The sequence below is a fragment of the Salvia splendens genome, chromosome 4 (genome assembly GCF_004379255.2).
Source record: "Salvia splendens isolate huo1 chromosome 4, SspV2, whole genome shotgun sequence".
Taxonomy (NCBI): Eukaryota; Viridiplantae; Streptophyta; class Magnoliopsida; order Lamiales; family Lamiaceae; genus Salvia; species Salvia splendens.
Genome location: NC_056035.1, coordinates 39,382,273 through 39,408,716, shown reverse-complemented (window position 1 = coordinate 39,408,716; position 26,444 = coordinate 39,382,273). Strand labels below are relative to the sequence as shown.

Below are 26,444 nucleotides of genomic sequence, written 5' to 3'. Positions count from 1 at the left end.
CGTCTTGCGGGAAGAGGCCTCCTCGACTCGGCTTTCATACTGGTTTAGTTGTTTCGATTTCTATTGTAATTTCTTTAGTTCAGTTTCTCCTTTTCTTTCTTTTGGGTTGTATTACGCCCGGTTTTGTTATCTTGTAATCCCAGAAACCAACATTAATTTGTACTATCTATTTAAATACTATACTTGTTTATAAAATGTTGTCTTGACATCATTTATGTATATTTCCGTATTTTAATTCTATTTTATATCACCAACTTGAAATATTTGTATGATATTTGAAATTTGAACTAGATCACACTATTAGACCACCGAACACATTCTCAATGCTACTTTTTTATTCTATTCAACACTTTTGTTTTCATTCAATAAATATATCCATTTCTTATGAAGCACAATGTTTTTGCAGCCATCCCCTAATTTTTTAAAGCTTCTAAGATTATATATTTGATTGCGACTTAGTATTCTAAATGAGCTTTCGTTGTACTTTCTCCTCTTACATCCAAAACTATATTAATAGCATATCTTGTGTGCTTTATGAGCTTTTGAATTTTGTATTGCATGGGAATCTAAGTTAAGTGTTTTTTATATTATTCCAACATGCATTATTTAATTTATTAGAGAATGTGGACTGTTATCTTTTTTAAGTTATAGACCATGTCAAAATTCTTTCCATTGTCCATATGTCTTAGGTTAATTAGGTAAGCCTCGGGCAATAATATTTTAAACCCAACTTGAACTCGATTATTTACAAATATATACAGACACGTGTTGCTTTTATAGGTAATTAATTAGATGTAAGTATATACTCAAAGAAAAGATGACAAACAAGAAAGTTCAAGGCATATAAGTCCCACATAAATTTATTAGCAAAAAAAGAATTCCTAGGATCAAACGGTTAAAATGGTTATTGTCGGTATCGGAAGATGGGATGATGCATCAACCATCACTGGCAATAACTTACGGACAAAGAAAAAAAGTTAACTCCAAGTTAGAAGGATATAAATAAATTTACAGGACCAGACACATTTTTTTTAAACTGAAAAAATGACAATGAAACCGGGAAAAATATTTTTATAATTGTTTCAAATAAATATACAAACTCAAATTGAACCAAACGTGCTAGTACTACCATCTTCTTCAATAAGCCCATTGTAGCCCAAATTGAAAAGCCCGCAAACTAAAGCCCGAATATACAGAGGCCCGATAAATAGCACCTACCAACAACTCCAAAATATTCTAGAACCCTCCAATTATTTGCAGAAAAGCCCCTGTGAACTTTCTAGGGTTTTGTTATCCCCTTTCTTAGCCATTCCCACCATTTTATCATTTCCTACTCACTCTTTCTTCCCACTTAGCTTATCTCCACTCCCCTTCTCATTTCTTTGAGGTGGTAATCTCTTTTAATAGCAATCTACTGCTGATTTCCTAGCTATTGATTGATTGATTGGCTGATATGTGTAAATTTCGATTTTCAGTTCAATAGCTGAAGAAATGGCAGCTGCTCAGTTGACTTCCGCCGCTTCCTCAATTTCCGCAGCAAATCGATTTGCCTCCTTCGAAGGTCTGAGAGCTACGCAGTCGGTCAACATTGCATCGTTTTCACCTCTGAAGCAGACATCGCTCAGGTCGTCTCGCGGCCTTGTTGTCAAGGCGGCTACCGCTGTTGCCCCTAAGGTTTAATTTCCTATTCGATATTACCTAATTGATGTGTGTTTCTCAGTTTCTCTGCTGTTTGAAGTCAACACTGGTCTTGATATTGTTTTCGATTTGCGATTGTAAAGTGAAGCTTATTCATTTTGTTAATTGCTTAATTTCACCCTATTGATTTCATTATGTTAAATTTCCGATTTTAAATCATACCTCTACTATTTGCCATGTATGTATAAAATCTGCGATGCACCAGATGATATACTAAGAAATTTTTCTTCTTCTGCTGATTCATTTGTTGTTTGTCGGCTGTTGTTCTGATTTTTTGCTATTGTTTTTCTTTTTTGCTTTTACTATGGGTGCAATTACTTCAGTTTTTATGGTAGTAATTAGCATGTATCATCGCTGATAAATCCTCTGAAAGCTTATTGAGCAATCAAAGTTTAGAAGATCTTTATTCTTCATCCCAAAGTCTAGTTATACTTGAGGGATCTGAATGTGATAGGTTGTGTCGAGTGTTTAGAAGATTAATAGTGCCATAAGCTGACGCCATTTACATGGAAATGCAGTACACAACTCTCAAGCCATTGGGCGATAGAGTTTTGGTGAAGATCAAAACAGCTGAGGAGAAGACTACAGGTGGTATCTTGCTTCCTACAACAGCACAATCAAGGCCCCAGGGGGGTGAGGTTGTTGCTGTTGGAGAGGGCCGGACTATTGGAAAGAATAAGGTGGAGATCAGTCTGGAGGTATGACCTAAGTCTCATTGGTGGTGTTTATGTTTATAGTGAGGATGATTTCACGGCTTACTCAATTGGTGCGCTACCTCTGCAGAGTGGAACACAAGTGGTGTACTCAAAATATGCAGGAACTGAGGTCGAATTCAACGGGGCTAACCATCTCATTTTGAAGGAGGATGACATTGTTGGCATTCTTGAAACTGATGACATCAAAGATTTGAAACCCCTTAATGACAGAGTCCTCATTAAGGTAGGTCTGGCATTAGTCATTATATTCCTCCCAAGTGTGTGGCGATATAGAACTGCAACCTAGTTGAACTGAAATTTATGATGGGTTGTGGGTGCAACTGTGATTACCTTAAAACTCTAGTAATGAAAACAATTATTCTCTTCAGTTGGCTGAGGCAGAGGAGAAAACTGCTGGTGGTTTGTACCTAACAGATGCCAGCAAGGAGAAGCCTAGCATTGGAACAGTAAGTTGCTTCATTTAAGCACTACTGGGATGTGTAAGATGTGAAAGATGTGTATCCTCAATCTATGAGTATCTTAATCGCAGGTTGTTGCAGTCGGGCCTGGTCTCTTCGATGAGGAAGGCAACAGAAAACCTTTGTCAGTTGCCTCTGGAAACACAGTTTTATACTCCAAGTATGCAGGAAACGACTTCAAGGGAAGTGATGGGTCGGACTACATAGCTTTGAGGGCGTCGGACGTGATGGCTGTCCTTTCATAGGTGTATTGAGTCATAGTTTTCGCACATTAAGCTGTCTTGAGAAAGTGAGAATGAGGAAGATGAAGACATTGTTGTGGTGTAGGTCTAATTTGATTACTGCTTTAATATTTTGTGACGTAATAAAAGTATTTTGATCAAGTTTATTTTAATTGATCTATTATGTCTTGTGTAAGTTAGATAATCAAATTGAACCAAAAATGGAGACTTTAATAATTCAAATCCGAAAAAAAACTAAACATATTTAGGAATTTAATTGTGTTCAGTTTGAACAATCTATCCTCTGAAAATAAATTACTCGATGAGTGTATTAAACAGTGGTATTCTAATTATGTGAGTAATAAACTCAGCCATGATGAAGCTGTACAACGTTAATGGGAAGAAGTTTTATCTTCCACAAACAACACAATCAATTCACCAACCTATATGTCTCAAATCTTTCCTCTACCCTAACACTAAACACCTCAAATTTACACCAATCATCATCACCCCTTCTCATCATTTACAACTTTCACTTAGTCGCAGTGAAGATGAAGTCAATTGGTGACACCTACTACAAGCATTACATTTACCGGTTGAACGAGGTGGCTGAGTTATCGTCGTAGTGCGCCCTCCATACGTTGCCACTATCTGTCCCGCTACAAGCTTGGTTTGCCACGGGCAACTGAGCTAGATCTCCATCCAAGCTCATCTGCTGCACCTCTGCAGCTGACAGTATCTTTATGCTCTGAACACAGCTCACGAATTCCCTGCAAGAAACCCGAGAACCATGGTTAATGGTTGTTATGGAACGTCCTTTGATGTCGGAAACAGAAAAGGAAAAATGGAGTAGCTGTCTGTAGCACGTACTCCCAAGGATCATCTCCAACTAATAGTATGTCATTTTCATGGTCTACGTAGACGAGCTTCCACTCAGTGCGTTGAGGGTCCTCCAGAAGACCCTCAATGCCAAACATCCGAGCAAGATCATTCCTTAGCTCATCATACCCTTTGTATCGATTGACATCTATGGTTCTCCCCACCGAGCCACGTTTTTGAACCTTCATTTTTTCATCAAACATTAGAGAATCAGTGGTGAAGGGTAACAAAACGACACAAATTAACAGAAAAGAGATCAACCTTTGTATATGTTCGCATACGTTGAGCCTGGTTGGGCCACAACCCACCGTTCATAACCCCCGTCTCGTTTAGAGCAGCATCGTTTGAAGAGCCAGGTTTGAAGGACATATTAGGCACTCCGAACGACTGGGAATTGATTCCAGATGACAAATCCGTCTCAATATCCCTCGGTGTGCCACTGTAATTAGAGAGTAAGTTCTGGATGTCCTTATCAGAGTCAAAACCCCGAGACAGCAAAGCATCGGGCGCCAAACCATCCATGGCAGCCGCGAAGGGCAGCCCGTTTCTAGCATGTGACTTGACATCGCCATCCAATCCCGTCAGTGGGAAACTCTGCTGGAGAGCACCGGCATCTAGGCAATATGAGGTGGCGGACGAGGTGGCATCCATGTGATCAGCAGCGTTTATCTTGAACTTGGGCTGCTGCTCCGGAGCTTTGGAGTTGGCTGATTCGTGCTTTATCCGAGGGTCTAGTTTGTTATGACTCTCCTGCGCCAAGTTAGAAGGATGAACAATTGTGTTATCTAGCATCCCAGGTTGTCCTGTTTGGCTCTTCGCGAAGCTTGGTTGCAGGCCGAGTGTGTTGATCTTGGAAGGCGACGTTGAGCACGATGGAGCATCGCCGTCAGTATGGCTGGACTGTTGTCTGGCTATGGGAGGAGTCTTTTGCTGGATATGAAACTGGTTTGTCTGAAACTGCGGGGACTGCAGGAGTGTGGATGCCGAAAAGCAGTTCCCGTTCGATTGTTGTTGCATAGGTGCAGAGAGATGTTGTGTTTGTTGGCTTTGCTGAACTTGCTGTTTCTGAGGCATCTGCGGCTCCATCATCGGATTTAATGCACCGGACATTTGCTGTTGTTGTTGCTGCTGCTGCTGCTGCAGTTTCTGGAGAAACTGCATCTGCAACTGTTGGTCGGAAAGATTCTGCTGCGTCGGCGTCTGTTGCATTACAGGCCGTTGGGATAAGTTCTGCTGAATCCCGTGCAACGTTCCTTGTTGAAACTGCATCTGCTGCTGCTCTTGGGATCTCTGCAGTAGCGTTGAAGGCTGTTCGACATGTGGCTGGAAAGGCAAGTCTTGAGTTAGAGACGTCACGGGAAATGTTGTTCTGCTAGACGAGACATCATGCTGCTGCTGGTGCTGGTGCTGGTGCTGGAGTTGAGAGTATGCTGCTGTCTGCTGCAAATTCCGGCTTGCAGCCTGCTGCTCGGACGACATGCTGCTCATTGCAGGAGGCATCAGCATCGACTGCGACTGCTGATGCTGTTGTGTCTGCTGCAGTAACTGCTGCTGTTGTGTCGGCTGAAGCATCTGGGATTGCATTTGCTGCATCGGAAGCGGCTGCTGCGGCTGCTGCGGCTGTTGAGCAGGTGTCGGAGACTGCAACATCTGCTGCTGAGACCATGGTGCGTTCGACTGCAGCATCTGGTTAGCTTGCTGATGCTGATGATTTCCTTTGCTCATTTGAAGATTCTGTGCAGCTACACCGGGGGATCGGAAGTTCAACAGTTTCGACGGATCATCACTGCCAAGGTTCCCCTGCAGAGCACCGGACGTCACCATGTTTGGATACAACCCCGGCTGATTAGCCGACAGCTGATTGTTCTGCTGCATGTTCATCCACTGCACGAGGCTCAGGCCGGGAAATATCGAGCTCGAAGCATCCTTCAACCCGAAATCATCTGCCAGCCACGGCATCCCTCGTTTGAACATATTCTCTACATCAGAATCATCTGTAGATAGCACGAATCAGAATGAGAAATAAACGCAAGAACATCTGCAAAATTAACGCATTTGCACACACGTGTTAGTAAGCGTGTGTGCTGTCGTACGAGACACGACAGTATAACGCAAGCTTTTCCTATTGAAGTTTAAACGTCGAACCATTTCTTTACCTGGAAAGCCGGGATGTCTGGCTAGCTTTGGTCGATAAAATGGAGGAGGGCATATGTAAAACGGAGTCACAACAGGCTCAATATCCCAAATCGAGACTCTGCTAGGACGTTCCCCAGCCGTTGATTCGTCCCATCCGACCTAAACAACAGGGATACGTTAAAACATTTCGTTTCTGCAACTACATTCAACTTCTCCGACTTTAGCAGTATTACCTGTAGATTACGCCATTGTGAGTTCTTCCATCGAACAGGATCCAAATCACTCATACCGGTCACCGTGCCCATGTACCTCCTCACTCCGGATTCCTCGGTCTCAAACATCATCCTGAATCGCATCCCCAACGACACTTGTGTGTACATTGCTTTGTTATACTTGGCAAGCGGAATCACAAACTCCGAAGTGCTAGCCCTGTTACCACCATATACACTAAATAATGACGTTCGTTCTACATTTATGCGTTTGATTAGTAGTCTAAGGACACGAAACACTACCTTGGATTGTAGAATATGGTGAAAGGGCTGTTGTTCGCAGCAGCGTGAGCTGCAGCAGCAAGAATTCCGATATGCATGCTGTCGCTTGAGATAACAGACGAGGATAGAGCCGGCTGCTGCCTATTTGCTCTTCGTATGCCAAGGAGAAGCTGTGACTTTTCATCCCTGAATAGTCGAGTGTGGTGAGCTACGGGAAGGAATATAACAATGCATTACACGTTGATCTTATGTTTCGGTACCTTATGAAAAGGACAGCATCACCAGTTACGAGTCTTTTAGAACTCACAAACACACTCCAACCTGTTGTCAGTAGGTGCCTTTTCGGCTGGCCTGAAATCAACCAACGAAACATCTTTGTGAACAAATCTATAAACACGAGACAATGACTTGGAATCTTAAACGGACTATACCTCTATAAATATGTCTGAATGTCCATGTCTGGTCATGCAAGTCTTTAGCCGTTAGCTCCTGAGCGGGAGGTTGCATCGAGAAATCCTGCAGGAACGAATCTCGTGTAAGATTCAAATCAAACAGATTTATCGCTGCATCAATGGTAATGAGAGATACCAGAGGTGGGAAGATCTTCTCAGCTGCACGACGAGGGACTGAAAAGCCACCGTGGGTGCTCGTGTCGCTTGCAGTGAGAGTTTTACAGAAAAACTCAGTAGGTTGCCTATTGTGCTTAAGGCCAATATCAGACACGAGCAAGGCTTCCTGGTCATACTGCAGAACAAAAGAGTTAAGCGTCGTTTCTCATCAGTAACCTATCAAAAGAGGACCAATTTGCAAAGCTTTCGAACAATGTCAAAGCAACAGACCTTAGTGACGGGCAGAAGAGTCATCTGCGCGTAGACCTCATCTGTTTCAGCATCAGCCTGATAAATCAATCATATCATCACATATACAAACAAACAACCAACAAAAAAGGCGGAAGTGAAGAGCCGTTGAACAACAAAAAGGGAAGAGACGCATTGCAGAAGGGTCACAAAAGACCCTACCCTCAGACAACAAAGTTCTATGCTTCGACAAAACAAGAATGCAATCTACCATGGCCTATCCCAGCTAAAAGTTAATCACAATGAACTTTCACTCGATAAATGCTATGTAAATGCCATAAGCGGTTTCCATACATGTAAGGTGACATTGTGGAGCATACAGATCAACTTTGAAGGAAGATTCGGATAGCTTGGGATGCCATCAGCCTCTTTCTGCATCGATGCTGCCACCTGTGGAAAGAAAATAATCATTCATCCGAAACTGAAAGCAATCTTATGAGAGGCTTAAGCAACGGGGAGAATGAGAAACGTACTTGTTCACTGTGACCTTGAGGAAAATAGACGACGAGGCTCCCCACAGGCGGCAATGAAACCAATGGCCCAGCACAAGCATGCCATAGCTCGGAGTTTGTCACCTTTTTTTCGCCTGAATTGGCAAGAACATAGCACTGTTTAAACATGATTTCATTCTACAAATCAATCGAAGAAACTTATTCAATCTTCAAACAACCTTCTTAATCAGCTCTCAAAAGAGACTCATTGATCATATATTTGTGTATACTTACACTAAATCAAAGAGCATAACTCCAGATTGAAAAAATAACAACTCTGGTTCTATAAAGATGTCAAAATAGGCTTCAAACCTTTGGCGTAAAGAGACAAATACACGAAATCAAGAATCAAACATGAAGACAGATCCAAAATTTGAAGAAAAAAGCAACAAAAAAGGTTCCACAGCAACTGAAAAGCCAGAAGCCAAAGTTCTTCCTTTGAAACTTCACAAAGTGTTACTGTTTTAACTCAGCTTAAAAACAAAGAATTCACTTCAAAAATCCAGTCTTCTTCACCCTTTTTGAAAGAAACTAGAGTAAAAATATGTGCAAAATTGAAAATACATTAAACACAAAAATCATCCTAAAAGAAAAGATGGGATCAACAGATTTTTCACTATATAAAAGATGGGAAAAAACCCCAAAACAAACAAAACAAGAAAAGGCTATGGAAATGAAATGAACAAACCAACCTTCAGCTGTATTTGCCAAAAATCCATTAGAAGGAATCTTCATTGCAGCAGAAATTGAACTACACACTCTGCAAATTCAACCCCCTTTCCTCCTTCATAAACCAAACCAAACCAAACCTCACTTTTATTATATCCACTCAAAAAGAATACTTTCTTCCTTCCACCCAAAAATAAAAATTCCTTCCAAACAACACCCAAACTCAATGCATACTCAAAAATCACCCAGATTCAACACAATCCCAAAATCCCATTCCACCTCCACCTGTCCACCTCCCACATTCAAGAAAGACACCATTTTTACTCCTCTGTGCTTTCAAGAAAACACACCATTTTGGTCCCAGAAGGGGCTTAAGCTCCAAAAATCCAATCTTGAAAGGAGGGAGCAGCCGAGCTGGCCCATCAGGCTTCCGTGCAGACTGGAGAGAGACTTACTGAAAATGGAAAGGTGTCGGCCACGTGGGTGGGGCGGCGGCGGAGCAGGCGGGATCAAGGCGGTGAGAGAGGGAGGGAGGGAGGAAGGAATCTAGGGAGTCGCCGGAAAACCCGCAGCCAATAAAAGGCAGGCTTCTTTATAGAAGAGGGTGAGTTGAATTTATCATTCTGTCGTCGTATTTTATTTTAGTATAAATATAAAATTGATGCTGTAAATCTGTGTGAATTGTGATTGTATATTCGGTAGAGAGAGAGAGAGAGAGAGATAGGGGCAGGCCGACATTAAACCAAGAGAAGAAGAATTAAAGAAAGTGGGAAACTACATTGCGTGTTTCTCTCTTTGATGACATTTTTCTGTATACGTAAACACTAATCTTCAATTTTTTGGGTTTATTTAGTCGTTAATTACGATTATGTGGCTAATACACTCTTTGTTCCAACCTGGCTGTTAAGTAATCTCGTTGGAGGTGCTTTGGGATCACTTTATATTCTTGGGTAAATGGTCAATATTGTTTCATCTTTTGAAGCGTTTTTACTTGAAAATGGTGTGTATCTGATGTTGATTTTAAAGGGGTATTCGTAGTCTATCTTTGTAGTGAACAAATGTATAATCTGATAAAGATTTGAAGGTGGTATGACGATGAATATAGGACTAAGGTTGTAATGCAAAACTACTGTAAATGCGACATGTTTTTTGTCGTTGGTTGTTGTTCATCAAATTTTATTCTCCGGCCTTGCTTGTTTTTGTGATTTTGGACCTTTTGGTTCGTGTTTGTATGATTCTTTTCAGGAAGTATGTGTGTTTTCTTTATCTGTTTATTGATCTTGTTAATCATTTTTCAGTTTCAACCTTTACTTTCATGTAATCAATACTCCAAAATTGATTACATGGCGTTTGGGGGTTTTGGGGGTGTAACTCGAAAAAAATTACATATAGCATCTAAATTGATTGCGGAATAAAATGATGATACAAAATTGATAATGTAACGAATATGAGTTTTTTTTGCGCTTGGGTGAATTAATTATGGAATGAACATGCTAGAACTTTATTTAATTTAGTACTATTATAATCATGAGAGATGATAATATTGCACGGCCACAACTTGGATTTAAGAGGATAATTTAATAAATTATTACTATACTTGTATGGAGATTGAATTATTGTGTTCAATAATTGGTGTTGTGTGATCTCACAAGTTAATTTTGATATGTGTATTATGGCGTGAGAATTGTGATTATAGAAATAATTAAGGTGTGGTTGCTTTGGAATATTTCGTCAGGGGAGATGATCAGAGCCATTTCAAATTGTTCACTTAGAGCATCCCCAACGGTGGTGGAATGCTGCTCGTCCGTCCTTGCCGCTGGCAAGGACGCGCTCCGCCGCCGCTGCGCTCTTGCCACTGGCACGGACGTGCTCTTAGCTAAGAGCACGGTCGTGTCAGCGGCAAGAGCACAAGGCGTCGACGTGGCATGCTCTGATTGGCCCGTTGATTTATCATTTTTTATTATTTTTTTAAAAAAATCGAAAAAATCTGAAAATTTCAAAATTAATTAAAAAAATACTGTCCCACTTCCTAATAAAATATATCCATTTTTTCACACTTTTAATTTTTTTTCCATCATTTTTACCCCAAAATTCATACTTTCATCTATAAATACTCTCATTTCAAACACAAAAAATGACACTATACTAAACAACTCTCTCAATCTCAATTTTTAGGATTTTAATTATGTAATTTTTAATTTTTAGGAGTTTAATTATGTAATTTTTAATTTTTAGGATTTTAATTATGTCTTTTTTATTTTATTTGTAATTTGTATTATTTATTGTGGTTTTTTAATGAATTTTAATATTATGGAAATGTTATTGTTTAATTGAATTTTAAATTGAATTGTGCTCTTCCTTGCGGAAGAGCACAGTTGTGGGTGTTGTGCTCTTACCAGAGAGCAGGCAGAAAAAGTGGGGCCGGGCCCACAACCGTGCCGCTGGCAAGAGCACGGTTGTGGATGCTCTTAGTATTTTAGAGGGCAAATTACTCAACTTTAATGCCATTAAAATCACTCCAAAAGATAGTTTAAAACGGAATTGGTGAAATAAAATTACTATCAAGCAATGTTGATGGGGTGAGTTGTTATGATTTAAAAATGATGGATTATGGACTTCTAATCTATCCATCATATACTTCACTTCGAATGCAACCTCAAGAAATACAAAAATAACCAATTTTAGTTTAAAAATCACACAAATAATAAAGCTTTGTTTAAAGGTAAATTGTAAAAGTGTTCTTATTAAGATAACAAAGCGCATCTCTTTTAATAAACTATTTCACTTTCAACCAATAGATAGTGGATTTCATTACTCTTAAGTGCAGCATGATCTAAAAAATAACATTATTAATATTATACAAATAACACTAAAAACAAATAAGGTAATTAACTCAAAAGTTAAAAGACATACCCTTTCGCCAAAAGAAAATTATTGAATCAGAATTCATTAATACTATCAATTAAGATATGATGCCACTTGCTAAAAGAGGCTATATAATTTTAATTTTGTACATTTTTCTTATTTTGTCCTTCTTCTGATTTAATATTAAGAAATATCCTTTTTTGCTAAGAAGGGTGTTTATTTATCTTGTTGGAGAACTTTTTCTTTTGTTCTTTTATGAAAACCCATATTTGTGAAAGTTTGTTAAATAAAGAAACAAGCTTACATTTTTCTCTTTTTTTATACCGTATTCTTCATATCAATTCAATGAATAAATAAATAACTAAGAGGGGGCTTGTTCAAGTTCATAAATTCATTTGTAATTTTCATTAATTGCAATGGAAATCATTACATTTAGAGAGTTTCAGAATCTTGGTTCATATATATGAACCATTTAATTTAATTCTAAAAGTGTCAGAATTACTTGTGTACTATACTAAATAAATTACTACAACAATTAAGAATATTAATAACAATAATTCAGAATCTTGTTTTTACTGGTCTCTTCGTAAAGAGCATCTACCCTGATTTCGATACTTGAATTTCTAATATTTAAATTTGGATGATAATTACCCATAGATTTATTTAATTGGTACCACCGTCTTGCCTTCACCACCAAATAATACTACAAAAGAACAAAAATAAAATTTAAAAATATTCTGCCAGTTATTATTTAATACTGTAATGAACTATTTCAGTTGAAGCACGATTAAAGAATATTCAAGCATGTGCATTTATTTTAAAACTGCTCTAGCAATAATTACAAACCGATTCCAGAATATGTATTTAATTATTAGTAATATTTATATTCACATTCACTTCATCTATGTTTTGGGTTAATATATATTTTTTGTGAGTGGGTGATAGAAATGAATTCGAATTTCATCAAAAGATTGTAAATAAATTAGTAAGGGAATATTATAACAATAGTACCCTTTTCATATTGTATAAGTTCCAAATTATATTCGAAGAACCACACATTTTCCCTTATCACTTATTGATTTACATCACCAATGAGCCCAAGCTTAATCGTTCGATCCATTTAATAGGAGTATTATATATTTTCCAATCAATGAGTTGTAATTATTTATTTATTGAATCGTATAGCAAATTATTGATTTTGAATCTAATGAGACCTGACGTACACAATTCTTACTTAAAATAGAATGTTACTATTAATGTCCATGTAGAAATGGGAAAGAGAAATGTAAAAAATACATCTACAAAATCAGCAAACACAATTGATCTCCAAATCGACTGAATTTGAATTGAGGATTAATTCATTGCCAAACTTGATCATAGTAAGAAAGTAGCAAATAGACCATTGTGAAGTATTATGATCCCCTAATATGCATGACGGGAGCCCTCTGGAAAGAAGACCTCCGCCAGTGACCTAGTCTAAGTGCAATATCGGTGCTCGTGTGAATCGGTGTGTGCGAGGAAGGAAACCAGGCATCGAAATACTCCCATGCAGAAACCGCCGACTGCTGGTTCCTTGTTTGATTGCTTGGTTTCTTTGGACGGCTGCAAACATGGTGGCCGTCCTTTTCGTCACTCACATGTTATTTGGCAGGTCACTCATCACCAGCATGTGCTTGTTCTGACCGGCAAGCTTGCCCCGACTCATTGGAGGGGATGCGCGCCGTCGGTTGATTTCATGCCTTTCTCCCCCAGACAGCGTGTTCTGCGGTCGCTCATGGTCTTATGGCATCCCCCTGATGTACCTTGGGTGAAGCTGAACACTGACGGTGCCTTCTCTACATCGACACTGGAGGCGGGGGAGGGAGAATTGGTTCGTGGATCTGATGGAGGTCTTCTACGTGCCTTTTGTGCTCCGGTTGCTGCATCATCGAGCTTTGAAGCGGAAATTAAGTAAAATTAAGTAAAAGAAAAGGAAATAAAAGTGGCTTGATTAATTTATACTCCATTCACAAAGCTTCAAATTAATTACACATCTACGATTAGGACATATGTAATGAATTGTCAAATTCAAATTAATTCGCTGTGTTCAAGGATCAATGACAACAACCATTCTTATACATTAAAAATAGCATCTAATTTTATATGATTGACGTTGAAAGATGAGAATTCCTTTTGAACGTATATTATTTTAGAACATAACTACATATATTTACGTAGAAAGTCATGTCTGATTTCATAAAAGTTGTCACAAAAGGGAGCCTAGAGCATATATAGGGTAAGGAATAATGAGGCCATCCACATCCGTGTCTTAATACCGTCTCTTAATCGTATCATTCATTCACTATTTATGGGTTCCACTGTACTTTTTACTTCATCTCTTAACTAAGAGACAACACTTGCATCCCTCCATCTCTTAACCATCTCATCCCTTAGCTATTCATTCAATTTCATTTTTTTATTTTTATTTCCAACAAATTCAATTAATAAAAACACACTTAATTAAATAAAAGAAAATTATAATTTAAAATCCTAAAAAATAAAAAAATACATAATTAACATCTAAAAAAATGTAGTGTTTGTGAGAATGTAGTGTTTGTGTGTGGAAAAAATGGTGGGGGAATTGGGTTATTTATAGATGAATGAGGGAAAAAAAGAAAAAAAAAACTGAAAAAAACGGTAAAAAAACGGGCAAAAAAAGGTCAAAAATTTTTATTTTTTAAAATTTTTCCGATTTTTAAAAAAATTAATAATAAAAAACGGTCAAAAAATCGACTCCCCCTCGCAGGCCGACGAGTGGGCGTCACGCACCACTCGCTGCTCGCCACGTGGCCAACGCGCGTGGCGAGACAGCCCGCATCCCACCCCTCCCCCCGGGCTACGGGATGAGACAGAAAACCTGCATCGGCATCTCGATGCCGCCTCGTCTCTCTAGGATGAGATAGAGCCCTCATCGAGACGCCGATGCAGATGCCCTAATATCTTGCAGTTACGGATTTCTGAATATACATTCGAGAAGATTAATTAAGTGATAGAGTATATATATAATCCTTGTCACAAAGAAAATACTAATCTTATTGATTCACATCAACACTACTACGATTACTTTGGACAATGCCATCACAAAATTATGAATGCGGTCCCGTGGAGCATCGGGGCCATGTAACGCGAATTCGGCTGCTTGTGAACTATACGTATGTGAGGCACATCAGCCAGCGTCCGTCAATTGATCAAATAATTTTCTTTTCAAAGTTGGCTTTCTATTTTGCGAAGCGAGACTTCATAGCCAGCTTCAACATGATCTTGTGTACGTTTCGGCAATGGATGGGTAATTATATGATATTTTATTTTACTTATATAATATAAGTATTTATTTTAATTTTGGAAAATCACATTTTAAATAATATAATTTGAGATTTTTATCAAATGATGAACTAAAAAAATACACAATGTGATCATGAATACTACTCTGTCTCATTAAATATGAAATATTTGATTTTCTGCACGAGATTCTATGCAGTTTTGTTTTTTGAGTTAATGAAGAGATGAGGAAAAATAGAGAATGTATTATTTCCGTTTTTGGAAATATTTTATTTTTAGTGGGATAATCCAAAAAGAAAAATGTTTCATTTATAATCGATGTACTCCCAGCCAATAATGTGCCCCCTCCTGTTAATTATGTGTATAAATTACTGTAATGTACTCTCGTACCTCTAGAGTCTAGACCTTAGATATCTTGGGGCACATTTCTTTACTTCTTTTGGCAAGTATTCTCATAAAAAATTTTAGATTATCCTTAATTAACTTATATCCGAGTAAAAGTTATTGTAATTTGTACATTCATTATAGTTTACTACTACTATCTACACGGAAATCAACAATAGGTATATTAATTAGTACTTTTGAAATATAGCTCAAATCATTATAAATATGCAAATATCTACTTCCAATTATTTTAGAATTACGAACTCAATGTAGTACAATAATTTACTTAGCTAAACTAATACTCCTATGAACACTCCTACTAGTTTACACTACTCACATATAAATGATACAGTATTTAAACCATTGGGACCAAACCAATTTAACCACATCTTTGAATTGATGATGCCATTAACATTAAACTTTTCAATTTGTATCAAATTATAAATTGAAGCAAGGGATTTATGTTAAATAAAAAGAAATGTAGGAGTAAAAAAGGGGTGAATTCTTTAAATAGAGGTCTGACATAAGCATGCATGCATAGGTACAGAGGAACTAAGAGCAGGGCCGCACGCTCCACGGCCTTAGCTTCTTCAGCTTTTGTCGGCTATTTATTTCTTACTTATATTAATTTCGAACTAGTACTACCTCACAAATAAATTGTAATTATAAGTACTCAAATTATATTCAGTGCTATTTATACTATACAGTTCTTGTTGATTTTTTTATGAGGTCGAAGTAAAATGCTCAAATTAACAAAGGGTAGGGAGGGGGAGCGAGCAAAAGTTCAACATAACAACAAACATAGCCATGCAGCAAAACAACCACACGCGCATGAGTCAAAGTCAAAACACTTCACAATCTCCCATTATATTCTGAGACCGGGGGAACCCGACAAACCAAAAGCACAAAAGGAGATGAGGAACAGAAACAAACATCCAAGTGGCAGCAGAAACAAAAAAAAGTCAATAACAAAGAAAACACCCTAGTCTCGCACAACCTCATGAAGAGAAGAACATACCCGTGAGGACACATTCGCTGATCTCGACCCCATCTAAAAGTGTTCTGTAAAAAAATTATACACAACTGAGGATCCAAATTCACTCCCCTTCTTCCCTTTATGGTCTTTAGGTCTTGCCATTCTCTTATGTCTTCCAAAATTTTCACCATTTATCCCGGTGAAAAGGGACTGTGCATGTTGATAGCAAATTAAATTTTAATTTTATACTGTATAAATTATAAACTAGTGATATTAATTATAATTTTTAAAGTGTTAAAATCAAACTCACACAAGATAAATACTACTAATTCTTGGATTAAATGTAAGCGATGTTCATAAACCATTTAGATAATGTTATGTAGTACGTATATTAGAAACGTTGCAATAGTGCCACACTACATTTCAATTTATCCTTCTATACTTATTGACATACCAATTTACCAATTTTACATACTTATTGAATAAAATACATGAAAAAAAAGTTGGCTGTATTAGACAATAAGTTAATAGCAAAATGCAATTGCGTTGTTTTGTCGAGAGAACAAATATGTTATTCGATATTCTTCCCGTTTGATTTGGAGATTGAAAGACAAGATTACATCATAATTCTAGTTCAAATATCCCATTTATTTAGTAATCTTTGCTGCCTAGTTGTAGGTTAAAAAGTCTAGGAGAGTTGAAAATGTGGTAGGACAAATCTATTAACTCCCCTATAATCTAAAAAAATATCATTAAAATTTTAAAATTATCTTACATGTCATGAAATGATATAGGGATGAATCTATGCTAAGCTTTTGAGAAATATTCTCTCTATATTCATTAGCAAGCATAGACTAAATTAAAAAGAAAACACGAGAAGGCATTTGAGGTGTGCTCTTTTGTGGTTTTATTGCTTTTTCTTTCTTTCTTTCTTTTCCTCTGGTGCCTACTTTTCTGTTGTGGGTGTCGTGTTCTTGGTTGAGCTGGTGGTGTGGCTTTTTGTTGAGGCATGTCTCGTGGTTGGGTTGCTGCTGACTTGTAGTGTTTCTTTGCTTAGCTTATGGTTTTTTTATTCGGTGGCATGTATGTGGGGGGGTTTTGCATTGTTTTTTGTTGTCTTTTTTTGTTTTGTTCGTTTGTTTGTTATACTGTTTTGCTCGTTGTGCCCTCGGCTTGAGCATTTCCCTCGTATAAAAAAAACACTTCTTATTGTATAGTTTTAGGAAGTGGCGGAGCCAGAGATTTCATAATGGGGGGTCCAAAATTAAACTTCAAAAAAAATTACATAAATTAAATTATAAGGTTCAAAATGTAAAAGTCAAATGCAATCACATCATAACATTTGTCTTCTATTCTTCATCTTCTGAAACCGCTGAATAATAGTTTCATTGGTAACTTTAACAAACACATCATTTTCGATGTAAGGAACTAAACAATCATTCAATAGTTGGTCTCCCATGCTATTACGTAGAGAAGTCTTGATGATCTTCATTGCTGAAAAGGCTCTTTCTACTGATGCAGTGGCAACTGGTAAGATCAATGACAACTTAACTAATGAATAAACCATTGGAAAAACTTCATGTTTCCTTGTAGAAACCATCTTTTGAGCAAGACCACTGATTCCTGATATTTGTGAAAACTTTTCATCTATGCGCACATCGAAAATAAAGTCCTCAATGTGTTGGGCTTGATTCATCAAATCCTCACATGCTAATCTGCACCTGTTATGAGCACTTTTATGGTTTCCAACATGATCTCTTAATCTTTCTTTCTTGCGCCAGACCGTAAATCCCCCTGATACAAAAGCATCTTGTCCATTTCCGTGGAGTCTTGAAAAAAGATAGCAATATAAACAAAAAGCTGCTTCCTTTGCAACACTATATTCCAACCAATCCTTAAATTCATCAAACCAATGTGAGACAAATTTACGTTTTCGATTTCCATCCACTGTAGGACGAAAATCATGATTACGTGGTTGACACGGACCTTTAAGTAAGTAAGCTCTGCGAACTTGTTCTATTAAATTTGGTGGATAACTCATTATATCAGGTCGTTCTCCTGGATCACTTGGAAGATCTCTAAATCAACCTTACTTTTATCTTCATTCGATAATTCTTGAGGTTGAAGAAGTGAAGGTTCAACTGATGAAGAATCAACGGAAGAAAGTTTCTTGAAATAACGATCCATATACCTACAAAAATAGTCAACACTGATTAAGTTCAAAATATTTGATATTTTCTGTATGCAAAACTATTAACACACACATCAAATAAAGAAATGGAGTTATAAAATTCCAACTACAGAACCACCGTAGTCCGTAGCCATTGAATTACATAAGTTATCTTCTTTCTCCCCCTTTGAATTATTATTGCAGCCAAACAAAAAAACAACCTATGTAGAAAAATTAATTGAATTATATTTGAGTTTTGAATATACCTAGTTTTAGTTTACCAGATTTCAGACTTGGAACGACAGAATGAATACGCTAAATTCAGACTTGGATTGGAACGACAGAATGAATACGCTAAATTAAGAGGCACGATTCATATATATTTTGCTGAAACCTATCTCTAATATTATATTTATTATAAATTATAATTATTGTGAAATTACTAAAATACCCCTAAGTTTTTTAAGAATTAGTGGGGGACCATGGGCCCCCCGGCCCACCCTCCCTCCGCCCCTGGTTTTAGGTGCGTGATTGATGTTGATGTGTGTAAAGGTATACTTATCGTACATATTTGTGAATTGTGACCAGCTATGTCTAATTTGATTATAGTGTATAGTACTTAATTAATTGTCTAGTACAAGTTTCCTTTTCCCAACTTATTTAATGCATAAGAAAAAGGCCAAAAAAAAAAATACTAACGATAGTAGTATTTTGCCATTTGATGGTGTCGATAAAATTGTGACACGCATTCTGTTTTTGGTACGTGAATTCATATTTATTTTACTCATAAAATTGCCTTATTGTTTCCTATCAACCTTAAGAAAAAATTAGTTCTCTTGTGATTTAGAGCTGCTATATTTAGTGATATTATTGCATTTTATGAAAAATTGTATGTATTTAGCTAGACCACAAATTGAGCTTGATGTTATTCAAGATTTCAAGCAAGGTATATTTTTTCAATATTTAATAAAAATTGGATTTAACGTGGTTAATTAATTTAATGTAATTATTAAAATATTATTAAAATACACAAATATATTTAATATATCATATAAATATTTTTTTAATCAATGCCAATAATTAAGTATTTTAGGATAATTGAAATATACATATCAAAAATATTTTTTGTTAAAATAAAATTATATAAACAATAAAAGTTTCCAAAAGTAGAATCAAAGAGTCAATCACTTCCAATTTTAGCCCTTGTGGGGGGCAGTTCGAGGAAGTGGCTGCGTTCGGTTCGTTTCGAATATTGATACTATTGGAGTCATGGGCGGACCTACATGTAACGAGTGAGGGGCTTTAGCCCCTAATGAATCCATTTTTTTTCTATTATAAAATTTTAAAATTTATTCATATTTTGTATATATTAGTGTATAAAAGCCCCTAATAATAATTTAAATTAGCTGAAATTTATTTTTAAATAAAATTTTAAAAATTTAGCCCTTATTCATATTCATTTATGCCTCCGCTCCTGATTGGAGTAGATCAAATAAATTATATGAAGAAAATTTATAGTTATATGTACATATTTAAAATAATGAGAAGAAAAAAAAAGTTTACACAGCCACATGCCTCCAACCGGAAACGATCATGGCAAGGCATGTTGACAAATGCAAAAATCAAAGGTACATTTGATCCATTTAAAAGTGCATTAACTTTTAATATGCAATGAAGGAACTGAGTTGTTAAATTTAATTTTTTATTGCTGATTTTCCTCACCATGTCAACAATAAAAAACTTTATCCGCTCCACTCTAACTAATAAATTGAGTTTATTTGTTTACTTTCTCCCCTACTCCTTTTATGATTAGACAATTTTCGACACGACAGAAATATATACACTATGGAATTAGTGGGTTAGTTGCGAGTTGTCCTAAGTGACATTGTCGTTCGCAATTTCTGTTTAGGTTCCTAACTAGTGAGCCTATTCTGATTTACTTGTTGTCGCTAGCTATCTTTTTTTTTCTTGTCTCGAAGTCTTGTAAGAAATTTCAAATGTTTAGATTTGAAACCCTAAACCCAAATGTTTCTCTTATCTTTTTGAACTTGTATTGGCTTAGACTTTGCTCTCTATAAAATGTTGGGGGTTGTTTTGCTAGGTTCGAAACTTTTACTTCATTACTTAAGCGATTTTGAGTCTTTTGATATATCGAATAAATAATTTTTGTTTAGCTCTTCTCATTTGGTTTAGAGTTGTTGTGAAACCACTCTTCTCTAATGAATTAGGGGACGAGGTTGACGAATGATGTCAGAATGTGTACTGCTTATTTGCTTATATTCTCTTGTACTCGTCCATTGCTTTTTTTTCGTAGTGGTTTTCAATATAACGATTAATTGTGTGTTTGTTGATTATATATTTTTTATCATTTTATTCTTTAGCTTAAGCGTTTTTCCAATTCATATAATCATTGTAAATGTTTATTTTCATACTACTACAATTTACAAATGAAAAAAAATGGTAGAGATCATCTACTCCCAACCACGAACACCAACAGCCTGCCATCCAACTCATCTTTTGTACGGTCTCCGGACATTGTCTCCCTCTCACCATAGTGTGTAATGATTCTAACATCTTCACTAAGATCTCTATAAAAATCATTTTTATAATTTGATTAATACTACTCATGTTTAGATTTTGTTGAACTAATCTCTATTGAGAATGATTTGTTTTGGCTGTCTGCACGAACGTCTGCCTAAGTTTTATATTATCATTCATACGTATAATTAGCTCTATGGTATGTTTTTTGTCATACAATTCATCAGCCAAAGGTGTTCGGTTGGATAAATTGTAATATAATTTAGTTTTATATATATTGTTCGATTGGATGGATTTACTTAATTTGAGAGTTAGTCTTTACTTATAAATCTTGATTTTTTTGACAAAATTACTCTTAGATAATATAGTGCCAATTGAATATCATGTAATATACTAACTATATAGAGTAGCAAAACATTATATTATTAATTACTATCTTATTGCAACTATTAGAATATGAGACAAGGTCAAATCATTTATAGCACCTGCTGCACCTATAGTCAGTAGGACTTAATTTGCAAATCATTGAGTGCTAAAACAATTGATCTGTCACATTTACTCATCACAATAAACGAATTAAGGAGTATTTGTTAATTACTTAATTTCTTCTTTAAATATATTTTGGATCTCCAAAAGATCGCATCTTCAGGTTTAAAGTCAAATTTTTTTTTCTTTCGGCTAACTTCTTTTGTCCATAAAAAATGTTTGCAATTATTGGTAGTGATTTTCAGCAATCTTTTCATTAGGATTGTGCAACCCTATTTGGCAAAGAAATATATAGATTATATTCTTTTAATGAGTTATAAAATGTTCAAGTTTAAAAAATGATGAATAATAGATTAGTACTAATACATAAACAATTCAGAATATAAACATCAATAAAAATAAGGTTTGATCCAAATCAATATCAAAGAAAAGTTGTAGACAAATGCAATCAAATAAGCAACACATATTAACACATATTCTGATGCAAACTCATCCTCATCCACATCCACTGTAGATGAGAGTAGTATCGCAATACCTCTAAGAAGAATGAAAAAACTTCCAAATAACAATCACAAGACATCATAAAAGTAATCGAAATTAGGACCAGAACTAATAAATACTACTACATGACATATTAAATTTATAAAAATATAAATAAGCTAGCTTGTGTATAAACATTTTTTTTTTCTAATTTACAGTACTAATTGATATTGAAAAGCTTAAGAACAACCACAACCGTGGTCTTGCCAACGAGCACGGTTGTGGGCCCGATCCCACTTTTTCTGCCTACTCTTAGGCAAGAGCACAATACCCACAGCTGTGCTCTTTCGCAATGACGAGCACAAGGGTCCCACCATTCTATTATTCAATTTAAATAAAAACATTTCCATAATATTAACATTCATTAAAAAACCGAAATAATATTACAAATTACAAATAAAATAAAAAAGACATAATTAAAATCCTAAAAAATAAAAATTATATAATTAAAATCCTAAAAATTAAAAATTACATAATTAAAGCTAAAAATATCCCCGTGGAAGACTATTCATCCGGCTGCACTACCCTCAATTGTTTTTGGAGGCCCAATATCATGGCATCGTGCGATCAAAGTTGCGCGGGGGTCATAGTTGACCTATCGGACATATTGAGTTGGGCCAAAATCCCCCACAACGAGTTGGTGGGGGTGGAGGTGGCGCATAGGGCACGGGAACGGGAGCGGGTTCGGGAGCATCGCCGGATGGAGTCGCGGAGCGACGACTGTTGGCCGCCGCCTTCTTTCTTCCCCGCGGTCGGCGTTGGGAACCGCTCGGGCCGGCGTCGGGGCTACCCAAGTTAGCTCCGGCGAGTTGGCTAACCACGTCTTCAGAGCCGGCGTCGGATAGGGATACTGACCTTGACCGTTTGGCGGAGCCGCTAGAAGAGGATGTTACGCCTCCTCTACACTTCAGATGCGACCGCGTCTCCTGCCAAATGTTGAGGTACTTGAACAACTTGTTTGATTAGGTCTTCTTGTAGCTCAATGTGGGCTCGAGTACCGCGCATTGTGTTCCTTGTTTCGATCCTCTCACCCACCGTCGTATGCACACCTAGGCGTGGGGGAAACCTCGCGGTTGAGCTTCCGGCCTCATCCTCGTCGTAAAAGCTAGCCGTCATCGGTCCTTCGTCGGCTATAATCATGTTGTGCAAGATAATACAAGTGTACATGATGTCGGCGATATTTTTCACGTACCACAACCGAGACGGGGCCTTCACAATGTTGAATCGGGCTTGAAGGACCCCAAAAGCTCTTTCGACGTCTTTCCGAGCGAACTCTTGACGCTACGCGAAAAGAATCCGTCTCGGGTCTTGCGGGTTGCTGAGCGTTTTCATGAAAGTCGAGTACCTTAGGTAGATACCATCGGCGAGATAGTAACCCATGTGGTATGCATTTCCGTTGACGGTGAAGTCGATCGCCAGTGCTACACCATTCAAAACATCATTGAAGAGTGGTGAAGAATAGAGCATGTTCAAGTCGTTGTTGGATCCGTCAATACCAAAATATGCATGTCAAATCCATAGGTGGTAGTCGGCGACCGCTTCAAGGATAAGTGTTGGGCGGCCGCCTTTGTGGCTGCTTAAGTGTTGCCCCCTCCAAGCAATCGGGCAATTCTTCCACCTCCAATGCATGCAGTCAATGCTGCCAAGCATACCGGGAAAACCATGGACTGTTTCGTGAAGACGAAGCAACCGTTGACAGTCATCGGTGGTGGGTGTCCGAAGGAATTCCTCACCGAAAGCTGAACGAACGCCGTCGCAAAAAATTTTAAGGCAAAGGATTCCAGTTGACTCACCGACATACAAATACTCGTCGAAGAGGTCAGCCGTTTGCCCAGTAGCAAGTTGTCGGATGACACACGTACACTTCTGCAACGCCGAGAGACTTTGCCGACCGGTTGCGTCTGTACTTTTTTGAAAGTATTCAATACGGGCGGATAATGTGTTGACAATACTCATAAACAAGCGTTTTGACATGCAAAAACGGTGCCGAAAGTAATCTTCCGGAAACCACGGCGGGTCGGAAAAATAGTCGGCAACGAGCCTTTCATTGGCTCCCTCCCGGTCACGATGGATGTAGCGGCGAGTTGATCTAGTTGGTCGAGGAGGAGGGGCGGGGGTATTCGCGGTGACATAGGCTTCATAGGCGGCACAATATTGTTCATAGTATTCTTGTTCTTCGCGCTCCGCTTCCGCAATGAGATTAGTGAAATCCATTTGAGAGGGTTTGAGTGAGAGAGGAAGATGTAGATAAGTTGTATGAAAAAATATGAATGAGAGATAATTTGATGTGAAAAATGGATGATGAATGTTTGTATTTATAAATGATTTTGGGATTAAAAAATTTTAAAAAAAATAAAAAAAATTCCAGAAAAACTTTTTAAAATGGCCATATTTTTTGGAATCTGATTTTTTTTTGGGATTATTTATTATTTTTTTTTTAAAAAAGAATTTCCAATGGAAATGCCGTTGGCCAATCAGAACACGCCACGTCAGCTGCTCGCTGGCACGGACGTGCTCGATGCATCGAGCAGCGCCGCGCCAACGGCGAGCATGCGGTGCCGCACCGCTGGCACGGACGGACGCCGTCCTTCAATCACTGCAGATGCTCTAAAGCCAGTGGTCTTCCTTTTCATTCTAACAACATCATATTTGACATAAAGCAAAGATTCAAGCACAATAAAGTTCAACTCAAGGACACAATAAATGACTAGTGCTCTCATCTTAATATACAAAATATATGTACATTCTGCCCACGCCAACCCTTATTATTACATTCTTGATTATATACCATGAAGTTTTTATTTTTTAACGTACGACGACATGTGCATAATACTGACATCATTCCATTTTTCATAAATACAGATTTTGTATCCAAATAAATTAATTTTTGATGTAAAACTTTGTAATTTACTATATACTCCTAGCTATGATGATTATTTAGTTATGTTAATTAATAGAGTCATTATTAAAAAAATTGAAATTAGTTAAATTTGAGAAGTGGGAATTAATTGTTCCCCGATGGAACTTTAATCATATGCCAAATTAATTCATTTCTCTATTTTTGTCTTTTAAGTGATATAATATGCTTAAATTATCAAAGATTGTGAGCAAAAGTTCAACGAGACAATCGACAAAGCTCTGCCACAAAATTACAAACTACATACTGAATCCAAGACGTAAAAACATATGATATCAAAAGCCCTAAAGAATAAAAATAGGAAAAACAAAAAACAACAAAGGAATATAAAAAAACACAAAACTAGCCAGTAAGCCAAACCAAATGTTGCGTTTATGATAAATGCAAAAAAACTACGATAAAAATATGAGTTTCATCAATTTATTATAATTTTCTAAGTTGAGTGTTCTTTTAATTTCAAAGTAAACATAGTTGAAGAAATCGTGAAATATCTTCTAGCTCTTGCTCTCCCAACGTGAAATGTTTAGCTTCTCCCTCTGTTAGTTTAATGGCAAGTTAATAGTAATAGTAGGTCTTATGTCTTTTGCTAATGCGGTGGTACGCTTGATACACATTCACATAAAAATTTCAAGAAGAAAAATCTCTTTGATCATTATATATGGATTGATACAAGATTATCGTATTATCGAGTTGACATGTCGATGTATTAGTAGATAAATTGATATAAATTTTGTCGAATATATGAAAAATAGAGAGACAAGTAGTGACTATGGAAAGATATGAATGACATTTGATGATAATATTTCGTATAGATTCCATACTTATCGTAATATAAATCTACATAAAAAGAGATTATGCTTTTTCAAAATTGAGAAAGAATGACTCCAAATCAGACAATAAAATAAAAAAAAAATATTGGTGGTGGGGGCAATTTGTCATGCCACTCAAATGATGTCGGATTAGGTGTGCACATGCTCATGAATAAGATCATTAAAGTGCATTAGAATAAAGAAGAAGATTAAAAAATCCAGCCAAAAGAATAAAAATCACTTGACGTCTTTGAATTTTATTGATTATTAACAACTTAATCATGTGATTATTTCCCTGTTAACTCCTTAAATAATTAAGTTCTTTATTGGAGGACATGATGACGTGGGTTTAAGGATTAAAAGTCTTTACATTCTCTATTTCACTCTCCACATTTGATATAAAACCTAGTGGCCCTACATTTAAAGGCTTTTTATTCTTTTTTCTATATGTACTTTGCAAAGTTAGAATATATTCTACATAAATAATAGGTAATTAATTCAAACAATAACTAGTCATTAGTCATGTAAGGATGTGTTCTATTTAATTTCAAATTTATCATAGGAATGAAATAGAAAAGATGGACATATTTTTATCACATTTTAGTGGTCATCACAATTTTTATTTCATGTTATGTAAAATGGAAAACATGGATTAAAATAGGAAGATATTATCACATCAATATCTCATAATAATATTATCATAAATTGTAATGAACATGAGGATATATTTCGGGCCGAATTACTAGGTCATTAAGAGAATACCATGCATTAACTATATAATCCAAAACAAAAAAAATTCTTCTATGGTTTTGTACAATGTGTGTA

General features: G+C 36.7%; 2 protein-coding genes across 2 annotated transcripts; one reads left to right on the top strand and one right to left on the bottom strand.

Moving 5' to 3' along the window:
- The first annotated feature begins 1,252 nt into the window (after window positions 1–1,252).
- Window positions 1,253–3,266, top strand: LOC121799984 (20 kDa chaperonin, chloroplastic-like). Its single transcript, XM_042199523.1, has 6 exons — window positions 1,253–1,387; window positions 1,476–1,674; window positions 2,217–2,396; window positions 2,482–2,637; window positions 2,783–2,860; window positions 2,944–3,266. The coding sequence occupies exons 2-6, from the start codon at window positions 1,492–1,494 to the stop codon at window positions 3,115–3,117; spliced, it is 771 nt and encodes a 256-aa protein (XP_042055457.1). The 5' UTR covers window positions 1,253–1,387; window positions 1,476–1,491; the 3' UTR covers window positions 3,118–3,266.
- Window positions 3,267–3,420: 154 nt separating this feature from the next.
- Window positions 3,421–9,386, bottom strand: LOC121799983 (auxin response factor 19-like). The gene is made up of 13 exons (XM_042199522.1): window positions 8,640–9,386; window positions 7,930–8,042; window positions 7,751–7,846; window positions 7,439–7,495; window positions 7,188–7,343; window positions 7,031–7,115; window positions 6,860–6,950; window positions 6,621–6,785; window positions 6,342–6,537; window positions 6,129–6,267; window positions 4,234–5,966; window positions 3,964–4,154; window positions 3,421–3,863 (listed from the first exon to the last, which is right to left on the bottom strand). Exons 1-13 carry the CDS (start codon window positions 8,680–8,682, stop codon window positions 3,683–3,685), a joined length of 3,246 nt encoding a protein of 1,081 aa, XP_042055456.1. The 5' UTR covers window positions 8,683–9,386; the 3' UTR covers window positions 3,421–3,682.
- Window positions 9,387–26,444: the final 17,058 nt, after the last annotated feature.

Coding starts and splice junctions, on each gene's coding strand:
- LOC121799984 (XM_042199523.1), top strand. CDS start 1,492: ATGGCAGCTGCTCAGTTGACTTCCGCCGCTTCCTCAATTTCCGCAGCA. Junction 2,397..2,481: donor AGGTGGAGATCAGTCTGGAG/GTATGACCTAAG, acceptor CTACCTCTGCAG/AGTGGAACACAAGTGGTGTA. Junction 2,861..2,943: donor AGAAGCCTAGCATTGGAACA/GTAAGTTGCTTC, acceptor TCTTAATCGCAG/GTTGTTGCAGTCGGGCCTGG.
- LOC121799983 (XM_042199522.1), bottom strand. CDS start 8,682: ATGAAGATTCCTTCTAATGGATTTTTGGCAAATACAGCTGAAG. Junction 7,344..7,438: donor CTCTTCTGCCCGTCACTAAG/GTCTGTTGCTTT, acceptor TTTGTTCTGCAG/TATGACCAGGAAGCCTTGCT. Junction 7,116..7,187: donor AGAAGATCTTCCCACCTCTG/GTATCTCTCATT, acceptor TCGTTCCTGCAG/GATTTCTCGATGCAACCTCC.